The 24,488-nt window shown below is 40.7% G+C and overlaps 1 protein-coding gene across 1 annotated transcript in view; it reads right to left on the bottom strand.

The window, feature by feature from the left end:
• The window catches only part of LOC118399161 (zinc finger protein ZFPM2-like), a 107,775-nt gene extending 84,300 nt beyond the window's left edge, over positions 1-23,475 (bottom strand). The window contains exons 1-2 of the mRNA XM_035794995.1: positions 23,229-23,475; positions 997-1,134 (exon numbers count right to left, since the gene is read on the bottom strand). Of these exons, the coding sequence (XP_035650888.1) occupies positions 997-1,134; positions 23,229-23,268 (178 nt within the window). The 5' untranslated portion in view covers positions 23,269-23,475. The remainder of the gene's footprint in view (positions 1-996; positions 1,135-23,228) is intronic.
• Between the last annotated feature and the right edge of the window lie 1,013 nt (positions 23,476-24,488).

Below are 24,488 nucleotides of genomic sequence, written 5' to 3'. Positions count from 1 at the left end.
ATAATTTCGACGAGCACACACAATTACAAAAAAGCAGGTGGCCAAAACATTTTACATTTCATTTGTAGAAATGAATGCACTGAAACATTGTCCCTTTCGTTCTTTAACAGAAAGAACAAAAGGATACTAATTAACTGAAACACCATTTAGAAAGATTTCCCTTCTGAAGATTTCCTCCTTGCAGGTAGTTTATAAAGTTTGCTGTCTCCAAACTTTCTTGAACGCAGGAAATATTGAAAAACATTTCAAGGGAAGATTCATCATTTTAAAATAACATATGTACCATTTAAACAGAAAGTGAATTTAAAAAAGGCCTGGTGTTGTTGAATTCCAGTACGGGAGACGACAGATATAATATCCTCCCCTCAATGACTCTGGAGCAGTGCGCAAATTAGCCTTGTGTGATCGTAAGGTGTGGCCAGGAGAAATGTGTGTCATTTCATTTCAGTTCAGAGAGCTAGTGATAGTATACTGCAGCCCGGGATGTTGAAACCCTGCAGCGATCATGTTGTTATTGACCTTCTATGACCAATACATTTGTTAATAAAGAAGAGGTATTTCTCACTCAATGTCGCACTTCTTGTTGGAATTGTATTCTAGAATGAAAAGGCAACGAATGATCCTCCAGCAACAGAGAATGATGGGGGGTGGAGTGGAGAGAAAGAGAGGGAAGGATTGACAGATTCACTCTAGGTGGGTGTTACTGGAGATGTTGAAGAGGGGAATGGAAGATGATTGTGTTTCAGGTTGTTTGTTGTTCCTTCTTTGGGTACTAAAGCCAACTAACTGCCAGTCCCATCAGTTAGATCTAGACAGTATAAAACGTCTGTGCATTTTTCTAGACATTTAGCAGGATAATAAAACAAAAAATGTATTTCCTTAATTGGTTAGACTTTTTCAAAAGAGGTGGGGGATCTCAACAGTTATCAAGTGTTACAGTATATAAATAAACCAACATATATACTATGGCTAGCATATAAAAAGTAGAAGCATCACCTTTGCTGCTGGAGTCATCTGCATCTTTCACACTTTTGCGGCCGGCATCATCAGAGAGGTTCTCATCCATAGAGTCTTCATAAGACAGCGCCACGTTCTCCTCTAATTCACACAACGTCTGGCCCCCTTCCACACCAACTTCCGAAAAGGGGGAGAGAGAGAACAAAATAGAGAGAGATTGAGAGAATGAGAAAATGCAACATACCAATTAGGATCTGGTGAAAAATACTTGAATCAGTTATAGGACCCATTGCGAGGTCTGGGGTCCGCTCACCAACCAATAATTCACAAAACGGTACAAACACCCAATTGAGACTCTGCATGGAGGATTCTGCATAAATATCCTTAGTGTACAACGTAAAACACTATATTGTCACGGATCCCTCCGGAACTGTGTCATTGCGCACACTAATTGTATAAATGTGCCCTTTGGTTTCCATTGGGCTGTCGATTATTATTCCAATGTCCGTTGGTCATGTGAGTACCTGTGCTGTGTTGTTTTGGCTTTCGTGCCGCTTGTGTTGCGCAGATGATTACGGGTCTCGCCCCGGTGTATTTATTCAAGGTACTCCTCTCTCTTTTTTTGTGGTTTCATTCCTGTGTTTTGCATACGCGTTTGTTTGGTCTTCGTCCCCGTGCCTTTACATGGCACGCTGTAATTTGGGTGAAATTTAACATTTAAAAAAAGATGACGCATTCCTGTGCCTGTCTCCCGATCCCTTTAGACCTAATCATGAGAAAACAAAAAGATAATTACTTAACACATTGGAAAGAATGAACAAAAAAACAACAAACGAGAATGATATTTGGCCCTAAACAGAGAGTACGCAGTGGCAGAATACCTGACCACTGTGACTGACCCAAACTTAACGAAAGCTTTGACTATGTACAGACTCAGTGAGCATAGCCTTACAGAGCAGACCTGGCTCTAAAGAGAAGACAGGCTATGTGCTCACTGCCCACAAAATCAGGTGGAAACTGAGCTGCACTTCCTAACCTCCTGCCAAATATATGACCATATTAGAGACACATATTTCCCTCAGATTACACAGATCCACAAAGAATTTGAAAACAAATCCAATTTTGATTAACTCCCATATCTATTGGGAGAAATACCCCCAGTGTGTCATCACAGCAGCAAGATTTGTGACTTGTTGCCACAAGAAAAGGGCAACCAGTGAAGAACAAACACCATTGTAAATACAACCCATATTTATGTTTATTTATTTTCCTCTTGTGCTTTAACTATTTGCACATAATATGACATTTGAAATGTCTTTATTCTTTTGGAACTTTTGTGAGTGTAATGTTCACAGTTTTTTTTTATTGTTTATTACACATTTGTTTATTATCTATTTCACATATTTTGGCAATGTAAACATATGTTTCCCATGCCATTAAAGCCCCTTAAATTAAAGAGAGAGAGAGAGAGAGAGAGAGAGAGAGAGAGAGAGAGAGAGAGAGAGAGAGTCAGTTCAAGCATTCCCAAAATAAGATGTCCACATCAATGATCAATATAATCTGCCTTCACAGAGGTCTTTCCTCTTCTCAGGCCGAGATTAGACTAGAATAATAGAAAACATTTTTTATCAAGAGAGAAATAGGTTGATACAATCAATGGGTTCTACTCCACTCTGCTTTTAAATTCTGAATAAAAGCATGTTCTACACAACAAAGTGGTTATTCCACAGTGAGCAAAACGGGAACTGATCCAAAAGCCTAAGGTTGCACTGCAGGGCTAAATATTCACAAAAGCAAAAGCAAGCCACTGAAGGTAGTCAGAACATAACACACTTTTTTATCTGCCAGTACAATGTTTATTTTTTTTCATTTACTCCTGATGCCTTTGGGAAGTTCATATTTGATTAATTCTCCTCCCCTCCACACAATTGTACTCATTTAAATCCCAATGATTCATTGCTGCTCCGAGCTACGCAAATTCTTTGATATTTGTATATTCCTGTTTTTGCTTTAATCAGGGGCGGTGAAGGAATTGCGGCTACCTACCTGCCTGAAGGAATTAGTTCAGGACATTTTCACCTTTGAAATACTGTATGACATTTTTTCAAGTCATTTGAAACTTTGCATATTTACATTAGAATTTATGCTTGGAGTCTGACTGAGGATTACATGAGGTGTAAAGAGAATATTGGTTTTGCAACACAAACTTATTGTTTGTGGTGTGTGTGTGTGTGTGTGTGTGTGTGTGTGTGTGTGTGTGTGTGTGTGTGTGTGTGTTCTTCTAGTTTTCTCGCACCTGGACTACTTTTCAGTCGTGTAGAGACATGACATAGAGCCATGACTACATGGACATCTATTCCACGCAGTAGAATCAGATTTTTTAAAAACAGGTAAAAATACACCTTATGGAACAATGGGGACTGTGCAGAGACACACAAAGGCACAGACACACACACATACATGATGAGACACGAACTCTACACACACGTACACATGGATGTTTTTATTGTAAATACTGTATGTGATCGTGAAGTGGTGGCCTGAGGGAACACACTAAATGTGTTGTGTAAAGTGTTATGGAATGTAATGTCATGTCAAATGTTAAACTGTATATAACTGTTAATTAATGTTGCTGGACCACAGGATGGGGATCATTAATACATAAATACAAATATCCTTGTGGGGATCTTCAATCCCCAAAAGTCGCCACAAGGATAGTAACACAAGGAAAAGTATCCCTCGTGTGGACATTTCCCACTTCCGCATAAGGGAAAAGGCTATTTTAAGCTTAGGGGTTAGGGTTCAAATTAGAGTCATGTAAGAGGTTAGTGGTTAGGTTTAGGGTTACGGGTTAGGGTAAGGGTTAAGCTTGGGGTTAGGGGTTAGGGAAGATAGGATTTTGAATGGAAATACATTTTAGGTCCCCACACGGAGAGAAGAATATAACGTGTGTATGTGTGTCTGTGTGTGCACTTACACATCTGAGTATGTTTGTGCATGCATGTACGCATGCATGTGTGTTCTCTTAAGCCTTGTTCACACTGCAGGCCTTAATGCCCAAATCAGTTTTGAGCAGTAAAGGCCTTTGTGTGTGTACAGACAGAAGTAATTTGCTGACATGGCTACGCTAGTTGCCAAAGTAACGATGGGTGTGTGCACGGTGGTGTGGGCTGATTGGTGGTGGTGCTCGTGCTTCCTATCACTCAGAAGTTATGCAGCAAGCTAAGGTGACAACAATATGCCTGCCACGGATGTTTCCCAGTTGCTTAGAATGTTCAAAGTGATAGTGTGAGAACACTTTTAAAGCCTTAAAGGATAAGATGATCCAACTTTCAAAACGAGTCCTTTCTGGCTAGCCACAGCAGTACAGTATATAGTATAATACAGTATATACCGTAGCTAGGTAGCTGCTTAGCTTTCTAGCACATTCACTCATTTGTTTTTAATCAATTCACAACCTAGTTAGCTACCACATGTTCTTGTCAAACTGTCAACAAGCAACAGTCTAAAAAACACTTGAGGACAAATAAATCAGATTTGACCATTCATACACAGGTCGCATGGCCAGGAATCAGGAATCAGATTTGTATCTGACTTCAAACTACCTACGAAGGTGTTTGAAATGTGGCTTGATTTTGGCTGGTTGATTTGAGTCCCTTAAAACTGACAATGTCAACAGACTTTACTCTCTCTTATTCTTACACACAGCGTGAGAGCACCATTGAGAGCATCTTGACTGGCTGCATCACCGCTTGGTATGGCAACTGCTCTGCATCTGACTGTAAGATGCTACAGAGGGTAGTGCGTACGACCGAGTACTTCACTGGGGCCGAGCTCCCTGCCATCCTGGACCTCTATACCAGGCGGTGTCAGAGGAAGGCCCTACAAATGTTCAAAGACTTCATCCTCCTAAGTCAGACTGTTATCTCGGCTACCGCATGGCAAGCGGTACCGATGCACCAAGTCTGGAACCAATAGGACCCTGAATAGCTTCTACCCCCAAGCCATAAGACTGCCAAATACTTAGTTAAATAGCAAACCAATATCTACACGGACTCTCTGTATTGCAGTGTGTTGTGAAATCGGTGAATGTATTGTAATGATTTTAAAATGGTATAACTGCCTTAATTTTGCTGGACCCCAGGAAGAGTAGCTGCTGCCTTGTCAGCAGCTAATGGGGATCCATAATTAATACAAAATACAAATTGACCCTTTTTGCACAAACTCTTTTGACTCATCACACACTGCTGCTACTGTTTATCTATCCTATTGCCTAGTCACTTGATCCCCACCTACAGTGCCTTCAGAAAGTAGTCACACCCCTTGATTTTTCCACATTTTGTTGTGTTACAGCCTGAAATTAAAATGGATTACATTTACTTTTCATTGTCACTGGCCTACACACAGTACCTCATAATGTCAAAGTGGAATGGTTTAACATTTTTACAAATTAATTCAAAATGAAAAGCTGAAATGTGTTGAGTCAATAAGTATTCAACCCCTTTGTTATGGCAAGCCTAAATAAGATTAGGAATAAAAATGTGCTTAACAAGTCACATAAGTTGCATGGACTCCCTCTGTGTGCAATAAGTGTTCATCCTGATTTGAATGACTACCTCATCTCTGTACCCAACACATAAAATGATCTGTAAGGTCCCTCAGTCAATCAATGAATTTCAAAAACAGATTCAACCACAAAGACCAAGGAGGTTTTCCAGTGTCTCACAAAGAAGGTCACCTATTGGTAGATGGGGGAGCAGACAGTGAATATCCCTTTGAATATGGTGAAGTTATTAATGACACTTTGGATGATGTATCAATACACCCAGTAACTAAAGACACAGGCGTGCTTACTAACTCAGTTGCCAGAGAGGAAGGAAACTGCTCAGGGGTTTCACCATGGGGCCAATGGTTACTTTAAAACAATTGCATAGTTTATTAATGGCTGTGATAAGAGAAAACTGAGGATGGATCAACAACATTGTAGCTACTCCACTAACGCAATTGACAGAGTGAAAAGGAAGACCGTACAGAATAAAAATATTCCAAAACATGCATCCTGTTTGCAACAAGGCACTAAAGTAATACTGAAAAAAATGTGGCTGTTTCACTGTTTGTCCTGAATACAAAGTGTTATGTTTGGGGCAAATCCAATACAACACATTACTGAGTACCCGTCTCCATATTTTCAACCATAGTGGTGGCTGCATCATGTTATTGGTCTGCTTGTATTTATTATGGATCCCCATTATTTGCTGCCAAGGGAGCAGCTACTCTTCCTGGGGTCCAGCAACATTAAGGCAGTTACATATATTTAATTTCATAATACTTTTCACAACACATTAAGTGTGTGCCCTCGTGCCACTACCCTACTAAGCACATACGTATATAGACACAATACAAAATCAGTTAACTGATGTGGAATAGAGTTCCATGTAGCCATGGCTGTTGTAATCATTAAGGAGTTATTCAGGATAAGAAGAAACAGAATGGAGCTAAGCACAGACATAGAGGAAAACCTGGTTCAGTCTGCTTTACACCAGACAGAGTACATGTGTACGTGTGTGTGGAGTGCGTGTGTTATCATGTGTATGCGTGTGTCTGTCTCTTCACAGTCCCCACTGTTCCATAAGTTATATTTATATCTGTAACGATGACTCCGTGAGTCGAGAAGCAGGTGCAGGTGAAACGTTTAATGAAAACAACAAACATGAAACAAGACAGCGTAACAGAAGCGAGGTAACATGAACGCAGGTGCAATACCAACTGAGGATTGAACAAAAGGAAGGGACCTAAAAAGAGGAGGTTATGAGGTCCAGGTGTGAGTCATAACAATGAGTGCCAGGTGTGCGTAATGATGAGTGCCAGGTGTTAGCAATGATGATTCCCAGGACCAGTGGATAGTATTCCGGAGCAGGGGTAGACGTGACAGTATCTGTTTTTTAAATCGGATTCTACTGCTAGCATCAGTTAACTGATGTGGAATAAAAATCAACAGAACGGTGCTAAACTCAGACAAGAGGAAAACCTGGTTCAGTCTGAGCAACTGGGGGAGAAGTGCCTTGATGGTCCCTTTGACAGAACCCCTAGAGTTCCTCTGTGGAGATGAGAGAACCTTCCGGGAAAAAAATGTATAGAATTTGTTTCTCCAATCAAGTTGTAGAAATATCTTAAGGATGATCAATAGAAACAGGATGCACCTGAACTCAATTTCATGTCTCATAGCAAAGGGTCTGAATACTTATGTAAATAAAGTGTTTCTGTTTAAATTTTTAATAAATGTGCAAACATAAAAAATAAAACTGTTTTGCTTTGTCATTATGGGGTATTGTGTGTAGATTTATGGGGAAATTAATTTAATCCAGTTTAGAATAAGGCTGTAACGTAATAAAATGATGAAATTGGGAAGGGCTCTGAATACTTTCTGAATGCACTGTACTGTACATATCGACCTCAATTACCTCGTACCCTGCACATCAACTCGGTACTGGTACCGTGTATATAGCCAAGTTATCATTGTGTATTTATTCCTTCTTTTATTGTTTTTCTATTATTTAACTTGTTTTCTGTCTTCATTGTTGGGAAGGGCCTGTATGAATTTCACTGTTAGTCTACACCTGTTGTTTACGAAGCATGTGACAAATACAATTTGATTGATTGATTGGGTGGATTTTGTTGTAATTCACTTGTTGATAAAGCTCACTAAAAAAACATTACTTTAAGTTCTGGTAGTCTGACTGTGATACGAACAATACAAATGTACAGAAATGGATGAGATAGAAGCCTTCCTTCTCTCAAACACTGACTGAATCAGAAGAGCTAGAGAAACCACAACACATAGAGACACACACACACACTCACTAACCTACAAAATAAAATATGCAGGTATGATCTGAGTGACTGTAAATTACATGGTTATGTTTGTCTCCCTCCTGCGATGTAATAGGAGTGTGTTTGCAAGGTGATAGCGCCAGTGCACACTATCAGCTGGCTCCACAGTACAACATGGGGCCTGTATCACAGAGCTGGGGCCCTCCACAGGTCCCCTAATTAGAGGTGAGGTAATTGAATGTGGAAATCATTCCTGAGCCTCAGCCACTACACTGCCTCTATACCATACACACTCACGGACAGACGCACGCACGCACGCACGCACACACACACACACATACGCACACATACACACAAACACACACAAACACACAATGCTGGCTGATGCCTGGCTCCTGGTTTTCGAACCTGGTGACCGTAGCTTGCTTGGCCCAGGGACACAGCACTGCAGCAGCACCTGAGACTTCAATAGAAGTCAATGTGATCTGAAGTGTTTCTCAACCTACGGTCCCTGGCCCTGAACTCGTCCTCGGCCTTAGTGCAATGGTTAGCATCTCCATAGACATGCATCTTACCAGTGTTCGTGATAACACTAAGGCGTGAAACCTAAGAAGCATTTTCAAATCAATCAGCCCATTGTCACTTCATTAGGAACAGATGTCTCATGTTTTGAGGAAGCATGCAACTGGCATGCTGACTGCAGGAATGTCCACCAGAGCTGTTGCCGGAGAACTAAATGTTCATTTCTCTACCATAGGACTGTCATTTTAGAGAATTTGGCAGTTCGTCCAACCAGCCTCACAATCGCAGACCACGTGTAACTACGCCAGCCCAACGACCTCCACATCAAGCTTCTTCACCTGTGGTATCGTCTAAGACCAGCCACCTGGACAACTGATGAAACTGTGGGTTTGTACAACTAAAGAATGTCTGCACAAACGGTCAAAAATGGTCTCAGGGAAGCTCATCTGCGGGCTCCCCGTCCTCACCAGGGTCTTGACCTGACTTCAGTTTGGCGACGTAACCGCTTTCAGAAGGTAAATGCTCACCTTTGATGGCCACTGGCACGCTGGAGAAGTGTACTCTTCACGGATGAATCATGGTTTCAACTGTACCGGGCAGATGGCAGACAGCATGTATGGAGTCGTGTGGGCGAGCGGTCTGCTCATGTCAATGATGTGAACAGAGTGCCCCATGGAGGCGGTGGGGTTATGGTATAGGCAGACAACAAAAACAATTGCATTTTATCGATTGCAATTTGTATGTACAGAGATACCGTGACGAGATTCTGAGGCCCGTTGTCGTACCATTCATCCGCCTGCCATCAACTCGTGTTTCTGCATGATAATGCACTGCTCCATGTCACAAGGATCTGTACACAATTCCTGGAAGCTGAAAATGAGCATGTTTGGGATGCTCTGGGTCGACAATGTTCCATAGGCCACAATCAACAGCCTGATCAACTCTTTAGCAAATGGTGGTCACACCGCTACCTTTTTATTTTGTTTTTTGTTTTTTTAATTATACCCCTTTTTCACCCCAATTTCGTGGTATCCAATTGTTAGTAGCTACTATCTTGTCTCATCTCTACAACTCCCGTACGGGCTCAGGAGAGACAAAGGTTGAAAGTCATGCGTCCTCCGATACACAACCCAACCAAGCCGCACTGCTTCTTAACACAGCGCGCATCCAACCCGGAAGCCAGCCGCAGCACTGTGTCGGAGGAAACACTGTGCACCTGGCAACCTTGGTTAGCACGCACTGCGCCCGCCACATGAGTCGCTGGTGCGCGATGAGACAAGGATATCCCTACCAGACAAATCCTCCCTAACCCGGACAGCGCTAGGTCAATTGTGCGTCGCCCCACGGACCTCCGGTCGCGGCCGGTTACGACAGAGCCTGGGTGCGAACCCAGAGTCTCTGGTGGCACAGCTGGCACTGCAGTATAGCGCCCTTAACCTGTTAATCCTACCCCCTACTTTTTCGAACATTCTGTTAAAAATCGCGCAACATTTCAGTGCCCTGCTACTCATGCCAGGAATATAGTATATGCATATGATTAGTATGTGTGGATAGAAAACACTCAGACGTTTATAAAACTGGTTAAATCACGGCTGTGACTATAACAGAACGTGCGTTTCATCGAAAAGCGCAGGAAAATCTGATCACTGAAAATGGAAATATATATCCATGCGCGACTTGAACCCATTGATAATGGTGAACCACATTTAATGGGGCTGAGGTTGCAATACCTACAGCTTCCACACGTTGTCTAGAGTCTACTCGTTTGCCTAGGCTTTGTTTCTTGGTCAAACAGACGCAAGGCAACGCATTTCCTCCGGTCTCTGACCGGATATTTTGGTTGAGAATTACCCGGACATTATTTCCAGACGGACAGCTAAAGAATATACTTCGCCTCGTGATCAATTTGATCGCTTATTAACGTTTAATAATACCTAAAGTTGCATTACAAAAGTATTTCGAAGTGTTTTGTGAAAGTTTATCGTCAACTTTTTTAATTAAAAAAAATGACGTTACGTTATAAGACGCTATTTTTTTCCGTTTATCACACAGTCTTCATAGATCGATATCTAGGCTATATATGGACCGATTTAATTAAAAAAGAACCAATAGTGATTATGGGACATCTAGGAGTGCCAACAAAGAAGATGGTCAAAGGTAATGAATGTTTTATATTTTATTTGTGCGGTTTGTGTATGCTAATTATTTTGTTTACGTCCCCTGCGGGTCCTTTGGGGCGTTACATGCTATCAGATAATAGCTTCTCATGCTTTTCGCCGAAAAGCATTTTAAAAATCTGACTTGTTGCCTGGATTCACAACGAGTGTAGCTTTAATTCAATACCCTGCATGTGTATTTTAATGAACGTTTGAGTTTTAACTAGTACTATTAGCATTTAGCGTAGCGCATTTGCATTTCCAGATGTCTAGATGGGACGCCTGCGTTCCAGGTAGGACCAAGAGGTTAACCACTGCGCCATCCGGGAGGCTCGCTACCTTTTTTTAAAGAATCTGTGACCAACAGATGCATATCTGCATTCCCAGTCATGTGAAATCCATGGATTAGAACCTAATTCATTCATTTCAATTGAGTGATTTCCTTATATGAACCGTAACTCAGATTGTTGCATGTTGGATTTATATTTTAGTTGGGTTTTAGTTATTGAATTATCCAGGGCTTGTACTCCTCTACCTTAGGTCTTAAGACCACAAACTCTAAAAGTCCTTCGGGCTATAGGGAAATTCTACTTCAATCATTAAAACATTAAAACATAAAACAGGGTTAAACTCAGAAAAGGGCACAATCCTTAGTGACAATGATTTATACATAGGTGTGGTTTATGCTTCTCCCTCAGATTCATCTTACCCATGATGATCAGTTTTCTGGTCATCTCCAAAGAGAGACCAACCAGTTTCAAGATGAGGGGAATGTCAGTTTGTGTAGGTATTTTAATGTTAGAACAGCTTCTGAACCGCAAAGCCTGAGGGTAATAGACATACAGTACATTTGGACGTCCCTCCATATACCCCACTAGTAATAGAAATAGCCCTGACCAGGTAGTTAACTAAAATGGAAAGGAGAGTGCATCTCTTCTTTGGGAAGATTCACCTACTGCTCAGCTCTTGTGACCAATGTTGTTGACTATGCAATCTCAGACTTGAACCCCTCCACCATTAGTGCATTCACTGTCAGAACACAGACACCATTACGGGCGGGAGTTTGTGTACACTGATTCATCTAAATAAAATATACAGATGGGCCCCTGACATCGCAGCACACTTAAACACAGCAGTGCTTTGCCCAGAAATTACAATCTGTATCACTGATTTCCTTTCAAGTACATTCAGCCCAAACCTCCCTGACATAAATTTGGCTATGAATAAATGAAATGAGATATATCATAAAGTAGCCACAAAAGTAAATTTATGCAAACAGGGGCAAAAAAATGACAATTGTAAACCTCAAAAAGGGAAATTGTTTGATGCTGAACGTAATCTCATAAGAAAATGTTTTAGAGCTTAAATCAAGTAGGAAACATCACCAACCACAGGATAGAGACGTTCGGCAACAATATTGTGACACTGAAAGAATACAAACAAAATCTAAGATGGAAGAAATGGAAGCATTTTGGAAATACTCTGAAAGAGATTGAAGATTGTTCTGGGAGAAATGGAATGGTTTAAATGGAAAACAAAGGAATGACCTAGCCATTCAAAATGGTAACATTTGGATTTTTAAAAAAAAATCTCTATGAAATAATACCATCAGAAGACCTTATTGTCACGACTCCGACCGAAGGACACTCCCCTTCCCTCGGGTGGAGCTCGGCAGTCGTCGTCGCCGGCCTACTAGATGCCACTGATTATTTCCTCCCCCTCCTTATGTGTTTATTGAGTGCACCTGTTTTGAGTTAGGTAGTTAGTAGTAAGGCTTTATTAGTCAGCCGGCCCGCCTGGTTCCTTGTGCGGGATTAATTATTGTGACCGTCTGTTTGGTGTACTTGTGTGCACGTCTATGGGTTTTGTGTTTTCCCATTTTGTGGGTTTTCCCTGGACAGTTTAAGTCCCCCTGTTTGGGGCATTTGTTTGTTCATTACACCCTGTGATTTAGTGAGGGTTGGCTTATGTTCGCCGTTTCTCTGTGCATTAAAATAGCACTCACCTGAACTCTCTGCTTCCTGCGCCTGACTCCTCACCCACTACACTCAGATCGTTACACTTACTTTAAATCCCCAAAATATTCAAGAAAAACGCAGCTCCTTACAACATAAAATTAAAAACAACCAGAACCCAATGGACTACCAACTTACACAGGCTGAACTTTCAAAGAAAATACAACGCCTTAAACCTGGAAAGGCATGTGGCCCTGGCAGAATCAAGAATAAAATGCTTAAACACAGTACTCCTGAGCTGCAGAGCTATCAGAGATACAAAACATAGACAGATCCTGACCAAATACAGGCTCAGTGATCACTAATTGGCTATCGAAAAAGGGAGAGACAAAAAAGACATGGCTATCCAAAGAGGAGTGTCTATGTGGTCACTGCACGACAGGGGAGGTAGAGACAGAGATGCACTTTTTCCTCTACTGTGAGAAATACTCCCAAATATTTTTCAAGAAAATATCTCAATGAATTCCCAACTTCTATGCATTTACTAATTACATAAAGCTGTGAATTTGGATGAGGGAGAAACCTAAAATATTACTGCCAGATACAGTATGTACGTATAAGGGATATCCCATGGCCATTAACTCCTTGAAGTAGTTACATTGTATATAACTTACAAGTAATAGTGTGACCATCATCCATGTACATTTCGTTTTTTATTTATTTACCAATATATATATATTTTTATAATCTTATTTTTATTTTTTATAAAATGTATCAACTGAAGATTACACAATACAACAGCAGTATTGTTGTACCTGTATACATGATTATATGTACTATTATTATTGTTACTACTGAAATTAACTGTATTTCATTATCCTCATTGCATTGTACTGTATTTACTGAAATGCTATACCACTATACTGCTTTGGAAAAATCTACAAATTGTATTTCATGCCAATAATGCGATCAGAATTTTTATTTCAGAGAGAGAGAGAGCATAGCACTCTCCACATGCCCCTCCTGCCCGGCTGCCACACATCAAACACGCAGCTGTGGCACCTTGGCTGGGGACAAGGGAATCCGATCCACCACGTTACGCTGTGCGGTGCCATGCTGCATTGTGTGTCCAATCTCCTCAGTGCCGTGACTAACGGCTCTCTCTATCTCTGGCCTCTCTCTATATCACTCACTCTTTCTCACTCTTACTCTCTCTCCCTCTCTCTATTTCTCCCTAGGTCTGTGCTGCTATCACCTCAGGGCTGTTTTCAGTGGGCCAGGAATCGAGAGAGAGAGAGAGAGAGAGAGAGAGAGAGAGAGAGAGAGAGAGAGAGAGAGAGAGAGAGAGAGAGAGAGAGAGAGAGAGAGAGAGAGAGAGAGAGAGAGAGAGAGAGAGAGAGAGAGAGAGAGAGAGAGAGAGAGAGAGAGAGAGAGAGAGAGAGAGAGAGAGAGAGAGAGAGAGAGAGAGAGAGAGAGAGAGAGAGAGAGAGAGAGAGAGAGAGAGAGAGAGAGAGAGAGAGAGAGAGAGAGAGAGAGAGAGAGAGAGAGAGAGAGAGAGAGAGAGAGAGAGAGCACAACCTGAGACCTAAATTAACTGTTGTTTACCTCCAGGACTTGAGGGAAGATAAAAATGTCTCCCTCAACATTGCATCAGTTTAGCCTTTTAGATCATAATGAATAAGGTCATATGGACGTGGATGACCTGATCCTAGCTCAGAAATCCTACCCTGAGATTTTTTTTATGGCCTTTTTCTGACTTGTTCTCTGAACATTTACCATCTGTAACAAATAGTCCCAGATTAATGTTGAGAAATCTGCATGCAAATTTTAGTTTTCGGTTCAAAGAAACAATGTCATTGAGATTCGTCTTCCCCCATTTTTGTTGGAACCATCTTCTTCTCGCATGCAAAAAGAGTTATTAGTGCAGTGTATTAAAGACGCTTGTTTCATTCCCACATTACCATAATCCTACACACGTGCATCTCTGGGCTTTCTTCCTCACCATGAAGACTGATTGTTTATTTCCATCTTTAAATGAGATTAGGAAGACTGATTGCACAGCCCTTAACCACCAAAGGTTCAAATCACCCTTTTAACTGGGAGAGAGGAGAGGAGCACCAATACTTCCTTAAGTGTTGCCTCTTGTATTTAGTGTCAACAAAATAAAGCCTAAACTTCACAATAGAGGGACACCGGTAGTGTTAACACTCAGAAAGGAAAGGAGACGGAAGGACAGTTGACCTGGGTTTGTCCTTGACTTGCTTACTGTTCCCCCTGTTTGAAGAGATCTAGAGATTTTGATCTAGTTGCAACATTCAAACTGTTGATTCCTTGGTGGCTGGTCTGGCTGCCTCACATCAACCAATCTGTGTTTATCAGACCTGTCTGTCTTCCCTTCCAATTTATCACCTTCACTCTCCTCTTCAGACCCAGACCCTCTCCCTCTCCCTCTCCCTCTCCCTCTCTCTCTCTCTCTCTCTCTCTCTCTCTCTCTCTCTCTCTCTCCCTCTCTCTCTCTCACTCACTCACTCACAGCTCAATTTCAATTACAGTTTTTCTCAATTGCTAAAACACAATTTCTGAAACCTTGCTCCATTTCCTGAAAACATTAAACACAAAACCTCATCTTCAAGCACTATTTACACAACCTCTGACTCCTCTTGCAAAATGAAACATTCGCCTCAAAACAGTTTTACCTGTGTTCAAAATCAAACACTGCTCTCAAATCATAAACAAAGGGATCAAAATGATATACACTCTCAAGCAGTCAGTAAACAATACACCAAAAAATAGAAAACACATTGTTCAAAACATACAATTCTCAGGGAGAAGTACATTTTTAATCTAAATAAATATTCATATTTTTACGTCATTGTCTTTTGATCAGAAATACTATTTTGCTTTGCACTTTGCAATTTTGATTTTTGTTCTTCCTCCTCCATGTTCCCCTGTTTTTACAGTACTGTACCCTGCATCTCACAAACGTGTCCTTTGTCTCTGTGATACTGTAATTCTTGTTCTTTGTTGATATGAACCTGCAACCAGTCAAAATCTATTGAGCAGTCAGTACTGTTCATAAATGTAAAGCACAATGTTCAGGGCCATACAATTTGTCTATTGTACAGTATGCAGCCTAAAATGCACTGTACTACAGTATCCATTCTCAGACGTTCTCCTTCCCACCTTCAACAACCTGTTTGCTCTCTGAACTGGTTTATATTGGTTGTGTCGCATCATTTGAAACAGGTTAAATCAATTTTGAGTGGTTGTGTTCAATCAATGACATGGGTTCTCTATTTGTATTTGATTGTTGCCACTTGTGTTTACCAGTATGGATGACATGTGCATTAGAGTGCAGAATGTGTTTTGAGTATGAGAATGTGTTTATAGAGTTTTGCTGAAAAGTCTAAGTGAGATCTGCATGGGTCTGTGTAATCTGAGGGAAATATGTGTCTCTAATATGGTCAAACATTTGGCAGAACGTTAGGAAGTGCAGCTCAGTTTCCACCTCATTTTGTGGGCAGTGTGCACATAGCCTGTCTTATCTTGAGAGCCAGGTCTGCCGATGGCGGCCTCTCCCCATAGCACGGCTATGCTCACTGAGTCTGTAAATAGTCAAAGCTTTCCTTAAATCAAATCAAATGTATTTATATAGCTCTTCTTACATCAGCTGATTTATCAAAGTACTGTACAGAAACCCAGCCTAAAACCCCAAACAGCAAACAATGCAGGTGTAGAAGCACGGTGGCTAGGAAAAACTCCCTAGAAAGGCTCAAATCTAGGAAGAAACCTGGAGAGAAACCAGGCTATGAGGGGTGGCCTCTTCTGGCTGTGCCGGGTGGAGATTATAACAGAACATGGCCACGATGTTCAAATGTTCATAAATGACCAGCAGGGTCAAATAATAATAATCACAGTAGTTGTTGAGGGTGCAACAAGTCAGCACCTCAGGAGTAAATGTCAGTTGGCTTTTCATAGCCGATCATTCAGAGTATCTCTACCGCTCCTGCTGTCTCTGCTTCAGATAGCTGAAAACAGCAGGTCTGGGACAGGTAGCACGTCCGGTGAACAGGTCAGGGTTCCATAGCCGCAGGCAGAACAGTTGAAACTGGAGCAGCAGCTTTGGTCAGTCATACTGGTCAGGTATTCTGTCACTGTGCACTCTCTGTATAGGGCCAAACAGCGTTCTAGTTTAGTTTTTGTTAACTTTTTCCAATGTGTCAAGCAATTATCTCTTTGTTTTCTCATGATTTGGTTGGGTCTAACTGAGTTGCTGTCCTGGGGATCTCTGGGGTCTGTTTGTGAACAGAGCCCCAGGACCAATTTACTTAGGTTCATCTCTCTGTAGGTGATGGCTTTGTTATCGAAGGTTTGGGAATCGCTTCCTTTTAGGTGGGTGTAGAATTGAACGTCTCTTTTCTGGATTTTGATCATTAGCGGGTATCGGCCTAATTCTGCTCTGCCTGCATTATTTGCTGTTTTATGTTGTACTCTGGGGATATTCTTGCAGAATTCTGCATGCAGAGTATTAATTTGGTGATTGTCCCCTTTTGTGAATTCTTGGTTGGTGAGCGGATCCCAGACATCACATCCATAAAGGGCAATGGGTTCTATAAATTATTCAAGTATTTTTTGCCAGATCCTACTTAGTATATCGAATTTTATGTAATAGAGTTAGAAGGCCCTTCTTGCGTTGTCTCTAAGATTGTTCACATCATTGTGGAAGTTAACATTCTTTTTTTTGGGGGGGGGGGGGCAACGGTGTCCAGATGGAATTTGTATTTGTTGTCCTTGCAACTGGACCTTCTTTGGAACACCATTATTTTGGTCTTACTGAGATGTACTGTCAGGGCCCCTTGTCTGACAGAATCTATGCAGAAGATCTAGGTGTTGCTGTAGACCCTCCTTGGTTCAGACTCTAGTAGGGTTAGGCCTTCTCTCTCTCTCTCTCTCTCTCTCTCTCTCTTTCTCTACAGTCAAATCCTTTCTGAACTTCACAGATTATTCAAATTACAACAAGGAATTAAATTAAGCGAATTACAGAACAAAATCAACTTCCTTCCTCTCTGAATCAAATCCTTTACATGTACAATACATTAGAACACACTGATTATCCTGCCATAATTTGAGGAAAATCCACCTCCCTCTGTGCAGAAAAACGAATCAATGAAAGAATTCAATCCTGCAATGTTTTTTTCTTCACAACTCGCATTCTGTGTTCTACCATGAGCAGACTAGATATTGGTATCGATGTTATTCAACAACAACAAACAGAAGGGAGATGGTGTAACTGATAATGGTGGTTGACTAACACAAGCATTGATCCCTGCAAGCTAACTGAAGGTTAACCTGAAAATAAAAGGGATTTTGTTGCCGCAGTCTTGCTGGACATCACTAATAGCAAATCTACAAACACTGGAACATATAAAGATTTGTCAAATAAACATCCTGCTTGTCTTGCTTTTTTACATTGATTATATCAGAAAGGAATGAGGCCAATTTCAATGGATTGCGATGATTGTGTCAATTCTGGAATTAAGCAGTTCACACCAGTTTGTACCTCATTTTTCCATCACAAAACAAACTTTAAAAGTTTTTCCAGTGTGGTTAATTGAAGACAGATTCTATTCTTTAATGCACATTTTCTCTGCATATTGAGGCACAACGGAAAGTTGCCCAAACAGTCCATACAATTCATTCATTCACTCTCATCAACTCCAACACTTTCTAACCAGCCTCTCAACACAATAGCCCCAAATGTACACCACAGTAAATCTACCCCAAAAGGGAAACACTGTAACAAATCAACACCTTTCATTCATCCGAGGAAGTAGTTATCAACCCCCCTCATTTAACAAAGAAAGCAGTCATCAACACCTTTCATAACCTCCCACAGGGTCTGACTTGGCCAGACCGCTCAGTGCTCCGCTTGCTAACAGAGAGGATCACCTGACAACGCTCCTTTCATCCCTGTGCCATCTTGGTCGCAGTGATATCCATCGTCAACGTGAAACGATGCAGAGTATTGTTTTATAATATTGTAGAGGGGGAGAGAAAGGAACATGAACTCCTCTTAGTCAGGTCCCAACTACTGTACATGTGTCAATCGCTCTTACCCAATTAGAGTTAAGTGCCTTGCTCAAAGGCACATTGACAGATTTTCACCTAGTACGATCTGGAATTCAAAACGGAAAACTTTTGGATACTGGCCGAACGCTCTTAACCGTTAGGCTACCTGCCGCCTCTTTGTAGACCAATGGACCACAACACAGTCTACCTAATTAGCAGAGTGCACAGATGCTGGGGATGGAGAGAGAGACGCTGGCATGCAGTCACCCCTCTTCATGTCGCATTGATCTGGGAATTATTCATTCTTCACTGACTGAGAGCCACACTATCAAATTGGCATATAATAACAATAGAAGTCAGACTTTTATAATTAATAAGGGGAATTTAGAATATTTAGAACATACATTTCATATTGTTGATTCAAATTCTGATCACCTGGAACTACTATACAAAGTAAAGGGGTTGCCGTTGTCACATTCTAACCTTAGTTCCTTTATTATGTCTTTGTGTTAGTTTGGTCAGGGCGTGAGTTGGGGTGGGTAGTCTATGTTCTTTTTTCTATGTTGTATTTCTGTGTTTGGCCTGGTATGGTTCTCAATCAGAGGCAGCCGTCGATCATTGTCTCTGATTGAGAATCATACTTAGGTAGCCTGTTTTCCCCATTTTGATTGTGGGTGATTATTTTCCGTGTCAGCGTTTGCTCCATACGGGACTGTGTCGGTTTCCATTTATTCTCTTATTCTTTTGTTTTCTGTGTTCAGTTATATTTCATTAAAGTTATATTATGGACACTTACCACGCTGCGCATTGGTCCGATCCTTCCTACTCCTCCCCAGAAGAGGAGGACGAAAACCATTACAGCCGTAACTTACAGGTAACTCAGTGGCTAGCAAAATTCTGTATTTCATTTTACAGTACACCTACTGTAAAGTAGCTTAGTGATGAGCTTTGAGGGCACTCTGGTAATGAACGATGAGCTGTAGGGACAGGTTGACTCCGTCAGGGACAGGTTGAACATGTCAGTGAAGACACTTGCCAGTTGGTCAGCGCATGCTCTGAGTACACATCCTGGTAACCCTTTTGGCCCTGCGGCCTTGTGAATGTTGACCTGTTAGAGGTCTTACTTACATCGGCTATGGAGAGCGTGATCACACAGTCGTCTGGAACAGCTGATGCTCTTGTGCATGTTTCAGTGTTACTTGCTTCGAAGCGAGCATAGAAGTTATTTAGCTCGTCCGGTAGGCTTGTGTCACTGGGCAGCTCTCGGCTGTCCTTCCCTTTGTAGTCTGTAATAGTTTGCAGGCCCTGCCACATCCGACAAGCGTCGGAGCCGGTGTAGTACGATTCAAGTTTAGTCTTGTATTGATGCTTTGCCTGTCTGATGGTTCGTCGGAGGGCATAGAGGGATTTCTCATAAGCTTCCGGGTTAGAGTCCCGCTCCTTGAAAGCAGCAGCTCTAGCCTTTAGCTCAGTGCAGATGTTGCCTGTAATCTATGGCTTCTGGTTGGGGTATGTGCGTACGGTCACTATGGGGATGACATCATCAATGCACTTATTGATGAAGCCAGTGACTGATGTGGTGTACTCCTCAATGCCATCGGAAGAATCCCGGAACATAATCCAGTTTGTACTAGCAATGCATTCCTGTAGTTTATTTGCTTCATCTAATCACTTTCCTATTGACCAATAAAATAAGAAAGTGACCTGCCTTACTCAAGAAAACAAAAGAGACCATGTTTGTATACGGCTTTATTAACTCAATGATATATATTATTTTTTACATTGTTTGCAAACTGATATATGACACGTTTTAATGCCAAAATAACATGCAAAACAGGCAAAAAAAAATGTGGGTCTCAAAACAAGTGGGTCACTATAACCACATAGGAGTTCAATTGGTACAGCGTTCTTACTCACAGGTGCAACAAATATAGCCTCTTACAAGGCAAACCGCAAAATACGTTAATGAGCCTGAAACAACAACACCGTGCACCCATTAGTGGTCAAAAGGTTTTTAGCGCTCCAAAGATACGTTATGATACTGTATTCTGTGGGATGGAATTACAGTATCATTCAAAATACATTAATTATTTCACTGCCCACAAAATGTTTTGATAATGCACCATTTACAGTATGTTGCAGTATAATGCTTCACAGTATTCTACTGTTGATTAATGTAAAAAATGGACCGTATAAATCACTGTTTTTATTACAGTAATGTTTGGTGTAATTCGTTTAGGTAAATCCTATGCAGTAAACGTTTTACACACCATGTTTGGTTCACTTCGGACCTCGATGTCTCTCAGTCCTATCAATCCTAATTGTTTGAAAAGGTTGCAAGTTGCCAATCCCACAGTGCTGTACAGTAACAGTAATGTACTGTTAAACCAAGATTTCTTTGGAATTTACGGTATAATTGACTGTTTACGCTTCAAATCACCCAGAGTGCATTGCCATGCAATTGTATGTAAATAATTAATACGGTACTACTTAAAGTTGTACAGTGTGTGTAGAAGAGACATGGTGGTGTGTGGACACTGTGAAGGTTTCAACGCACGGCCACATATCACACATACCCAGCCTAGCCCAATCTGCAATGCACTGGACATTATTTTAATCCCCCTGTCATAACTTTGGCCAGCCCAATCTGAACAATATTTATTGGCATATTGGCTTAGAGGTGATAAGGCAAAGAACAACAGCTGCTACCAACTTGGGCCGGTTAGATTTGGCTGATACCATTGATATATGTTTTCCCATACAACACCACCTTTTCATCTATCTGGTTTTGAGATCTAACTCTTATTACAATAAAAGCTCTGTATTTGGGGGCAAGATGAAATAAGGTGGAAAAACCAACGTGAAAGATTCCCAGAAAGAAATGCCTTTGTTATATCTCTGTGTGATGGAAAAAATGGAGAAATAATTATACTAATATGGGCACAAAAGTTGAGGCGGGGGAAAAAAGACATAATATATATATATCACCATATTATCAGAATATCCTGGAGGTGGGATAACAAAGGGCCTCGGGAGTGTGGACAGAGTGACTATTTTTTGTGTTATCATCCAGTGGTGGTGGGGGATTATCAGGAAACTGCAGACTGCCAGGCTGGAATTCTAATGGTAATAATGGGGTGTCTGATGGTATATCTTCTACAGCTTATCTTCTCCATTATCTCCCCTTATCACCTCAGTCATCGGGGCAAATTAATGGAGCTCTTTCAGACCTCCTCTTTTTTTATCTGCTCTGCAGAGGGCACCCCAGAGAATGGAATAAGCTAAATATTAAAATACTCTGCTCACTGTGAATCGCATGGCCAGATAACAGGCAGGGGCAATGCGTTCCATTGAAGGGGGAGCAGAAAAATCCTCCTCACCCTTTAACAACCTTTTTGTCCTCTGCTATAACTGTCTGTGCTGATGGGCTGGCTCTCAGGCTCACCACATTCCCCCAACTATACTTGAGTTTTTACTTTGACGTATAACCCAATGATAGGGGGTGAGACGTACACACTGCATTACAGTACACACTGTATTAAAGTAGATACAGGTGCGTTGACCTAATGTAAGTTAGAAGGGTTGAAATAGTTCAATGATTTAAACACACACACGAGTTTTTACTCTGATAACACCAAGGCAGTCCAATGACATAAGGTGAGCAGAACAGACTGTATTATATACAAGGTAAACACTTCACTTAAACTCTCAGTAATAAGTTATAACACTGTCATAACAATAACAACCTATATCATAAACAGCCACGGGCATAGTCATGATGAAATGTGTATATATATATATATATATATATATATATATATATATATATATATATATATATATATATATATAAACATGTAATGTGTAAACAAATGCCATATGAGGGCAGTGGTTTGTATGAGGTTAAAGGTTTAGGACAGGTTATCAGAATGTGTTGGGTGATTTTACCCCGAATCAATGATAAATGGACAATACAAAATCTTCCCACAAGCAAACAGAAAAATGATATTTAATGCAGTGACTTTTAGTGGTTAAAAATACACTGAACAAAAATATAAATGCAACAAGAGTTTACTGAGTTACAGTTCATATAAGGAAATCAGTCCATTTAAATACATTCAGTTGGCCCTAATCTAAGGATTTCACATGGCTGCTGATGGAACACATGGATACATTGTATTAAATCATACACTTCTAAGAAATAGTATGAAAAGAGCAACAACAAAAAGTAGACTGCACTAGCTCAAGAACAACAGTTGCAAAAATTACCACATTTCACAAAACTCCAGAACATTTTGTATACAACTATTTACAAATGATTGTGACCATTCATTATATAGTATATAGGCTATAATGCTATAATGATGATTTCTTCCAAATACGCTTGCATATTTCCACACATGCTGTATTTTTTTCAACATGTAGAATGTATTTCACAATAGAGAGTGAGAGACATCATTACAATCAACTTTTAATTCGTAAATATTTCACTAACCCGTGTTTTCTGTGTTTTAATAAAGCAACACAGAAGTCATTTACGTTTAAATTGCCTTGGATTGCATTGCTTCCTTCGGGACATGCCTAGGCTGCTGAAATATTTACGAATCAAAAGTTGATCGTAATGATGTCTCTCACTTTCTATTGTGAAATACATTCTATATGTTGAAGATAATACAGCATGTGTTTAAATATGTTTTTTTAATAAGGCAACACAAAAGGTAGAGAAATAGAAACTTACATTTAAATTGCCTTGGATTGCTCTGCTTCCTTCGGGACATGCCTGCTCAGTGCTCAGAGCTGAGAGCTGCTCACTTGATTCCTTCTGTTATTTTCTCAAGTATGCCTTTTGATTCATCCAAACGCCAAACACTATATAGGTATTGAACAGTAGGCTACATGTAACTGACATAAAACGACTCAAGCACCCGTGGTGTATTTAGCTTCTCTTTTCTCTCGCGCTCGTACCTAGTCCTTTGAGAGGGCTGTAGTTCTCTGATGTGCGAGTGAACTGAAGCGAGACGTTGACAGAGGATCGCGTTTTTGTTTCAGAAGAGGTGTGTGCCTCCCGGTGTTCCATTGCTGGCAGGACCAGCGGCGCAATACTAGCAGGACCAGCGGGGCCCCTTCATTCACGGCAGGTGAGCCCCATCTGCTTTGAGCCCTACATTATTAGCAAAAAACGAAAATATTTATATATATATATATCATTGAGTTAATAAAGCTGGGCTTTTTTGGGGCTTGACTGTTTTGCATGTTATTGTTGCATTATTATGTGTCACATATCAGTAATCGGTCGACCTTTACAAAGTAAAGGTCAACCGATTACAATTTTTTAAAACAATAAAAAAAAAATATATATATAATTGACTTAATGTAGCCGCAAACAAACATCGTCTGTCACGTTCTGACCTTAGTTCCTTTGTTATGTCTTTGTCTTAGTTTGGTCAGGGCGTGAGTTGGGGTGGGTAGTCTATGTTGTGTTTATGTGTTTGGCCTGGTATGGTTCTCAATCAGAGGCAGGTGTCGTTTGTTGTCTCTGATTGAGAATCATACTTATAGGTAGCCTGTTTTCCCCATTTTAGTTGTGGGTAATTATTTTCTGTCTAGTGTTTTCTGCACCTTTCAGGACTGTTTTGGTTTTGGTTTATTTCACGTTGTTATTTTGTATTTTCAGTGTTCAGTCTGAATAAACATAATGAACACATACCACGCTGCGCATTGGTCCCACATTTCTTACTCCTTATCAGAGTCTCTTTTTCTGTTTTCTTGAGTAAGGCAGCACCCGGGAATGAACCAGCCGGAAACGTACCGACCTAACAATAAACAATCACGCACAAAGTAAAGGTCGACCGATTATGATTTTTTTAACGCCGATACCGATTATTGGAGGACCAAAAAAGCCGATTCATCGGCCGTTTTCTTTTTTTCTTTTTTGTAATAATGACAATTACAACAATACTGAATGGACACTTATTTTAACTTATAATAAGTATATAAT

This window comes from Oncorhynchus keta, chromosome 20, assembly GCF_023373465.1.
Source record: "Oncorhynchus keta strain PuntledgeMale-10-30-2019 chromosome 20, Oket_V2, whole genome shotgun sequence".
Classification (NCBI taxonomy): domain Eukaryota; kingdom Metazoa; phylum Chordata; class Actinopteri; order Salmoniformes; family Salmonidae; genus Oncorhynchus; species Oncorhynchus keta.
The sequence above is the reverse complement of the archived record's forward strand: the minus strand, read 5'-3'. Positions and strand labels throughout refer to the sequence as shown.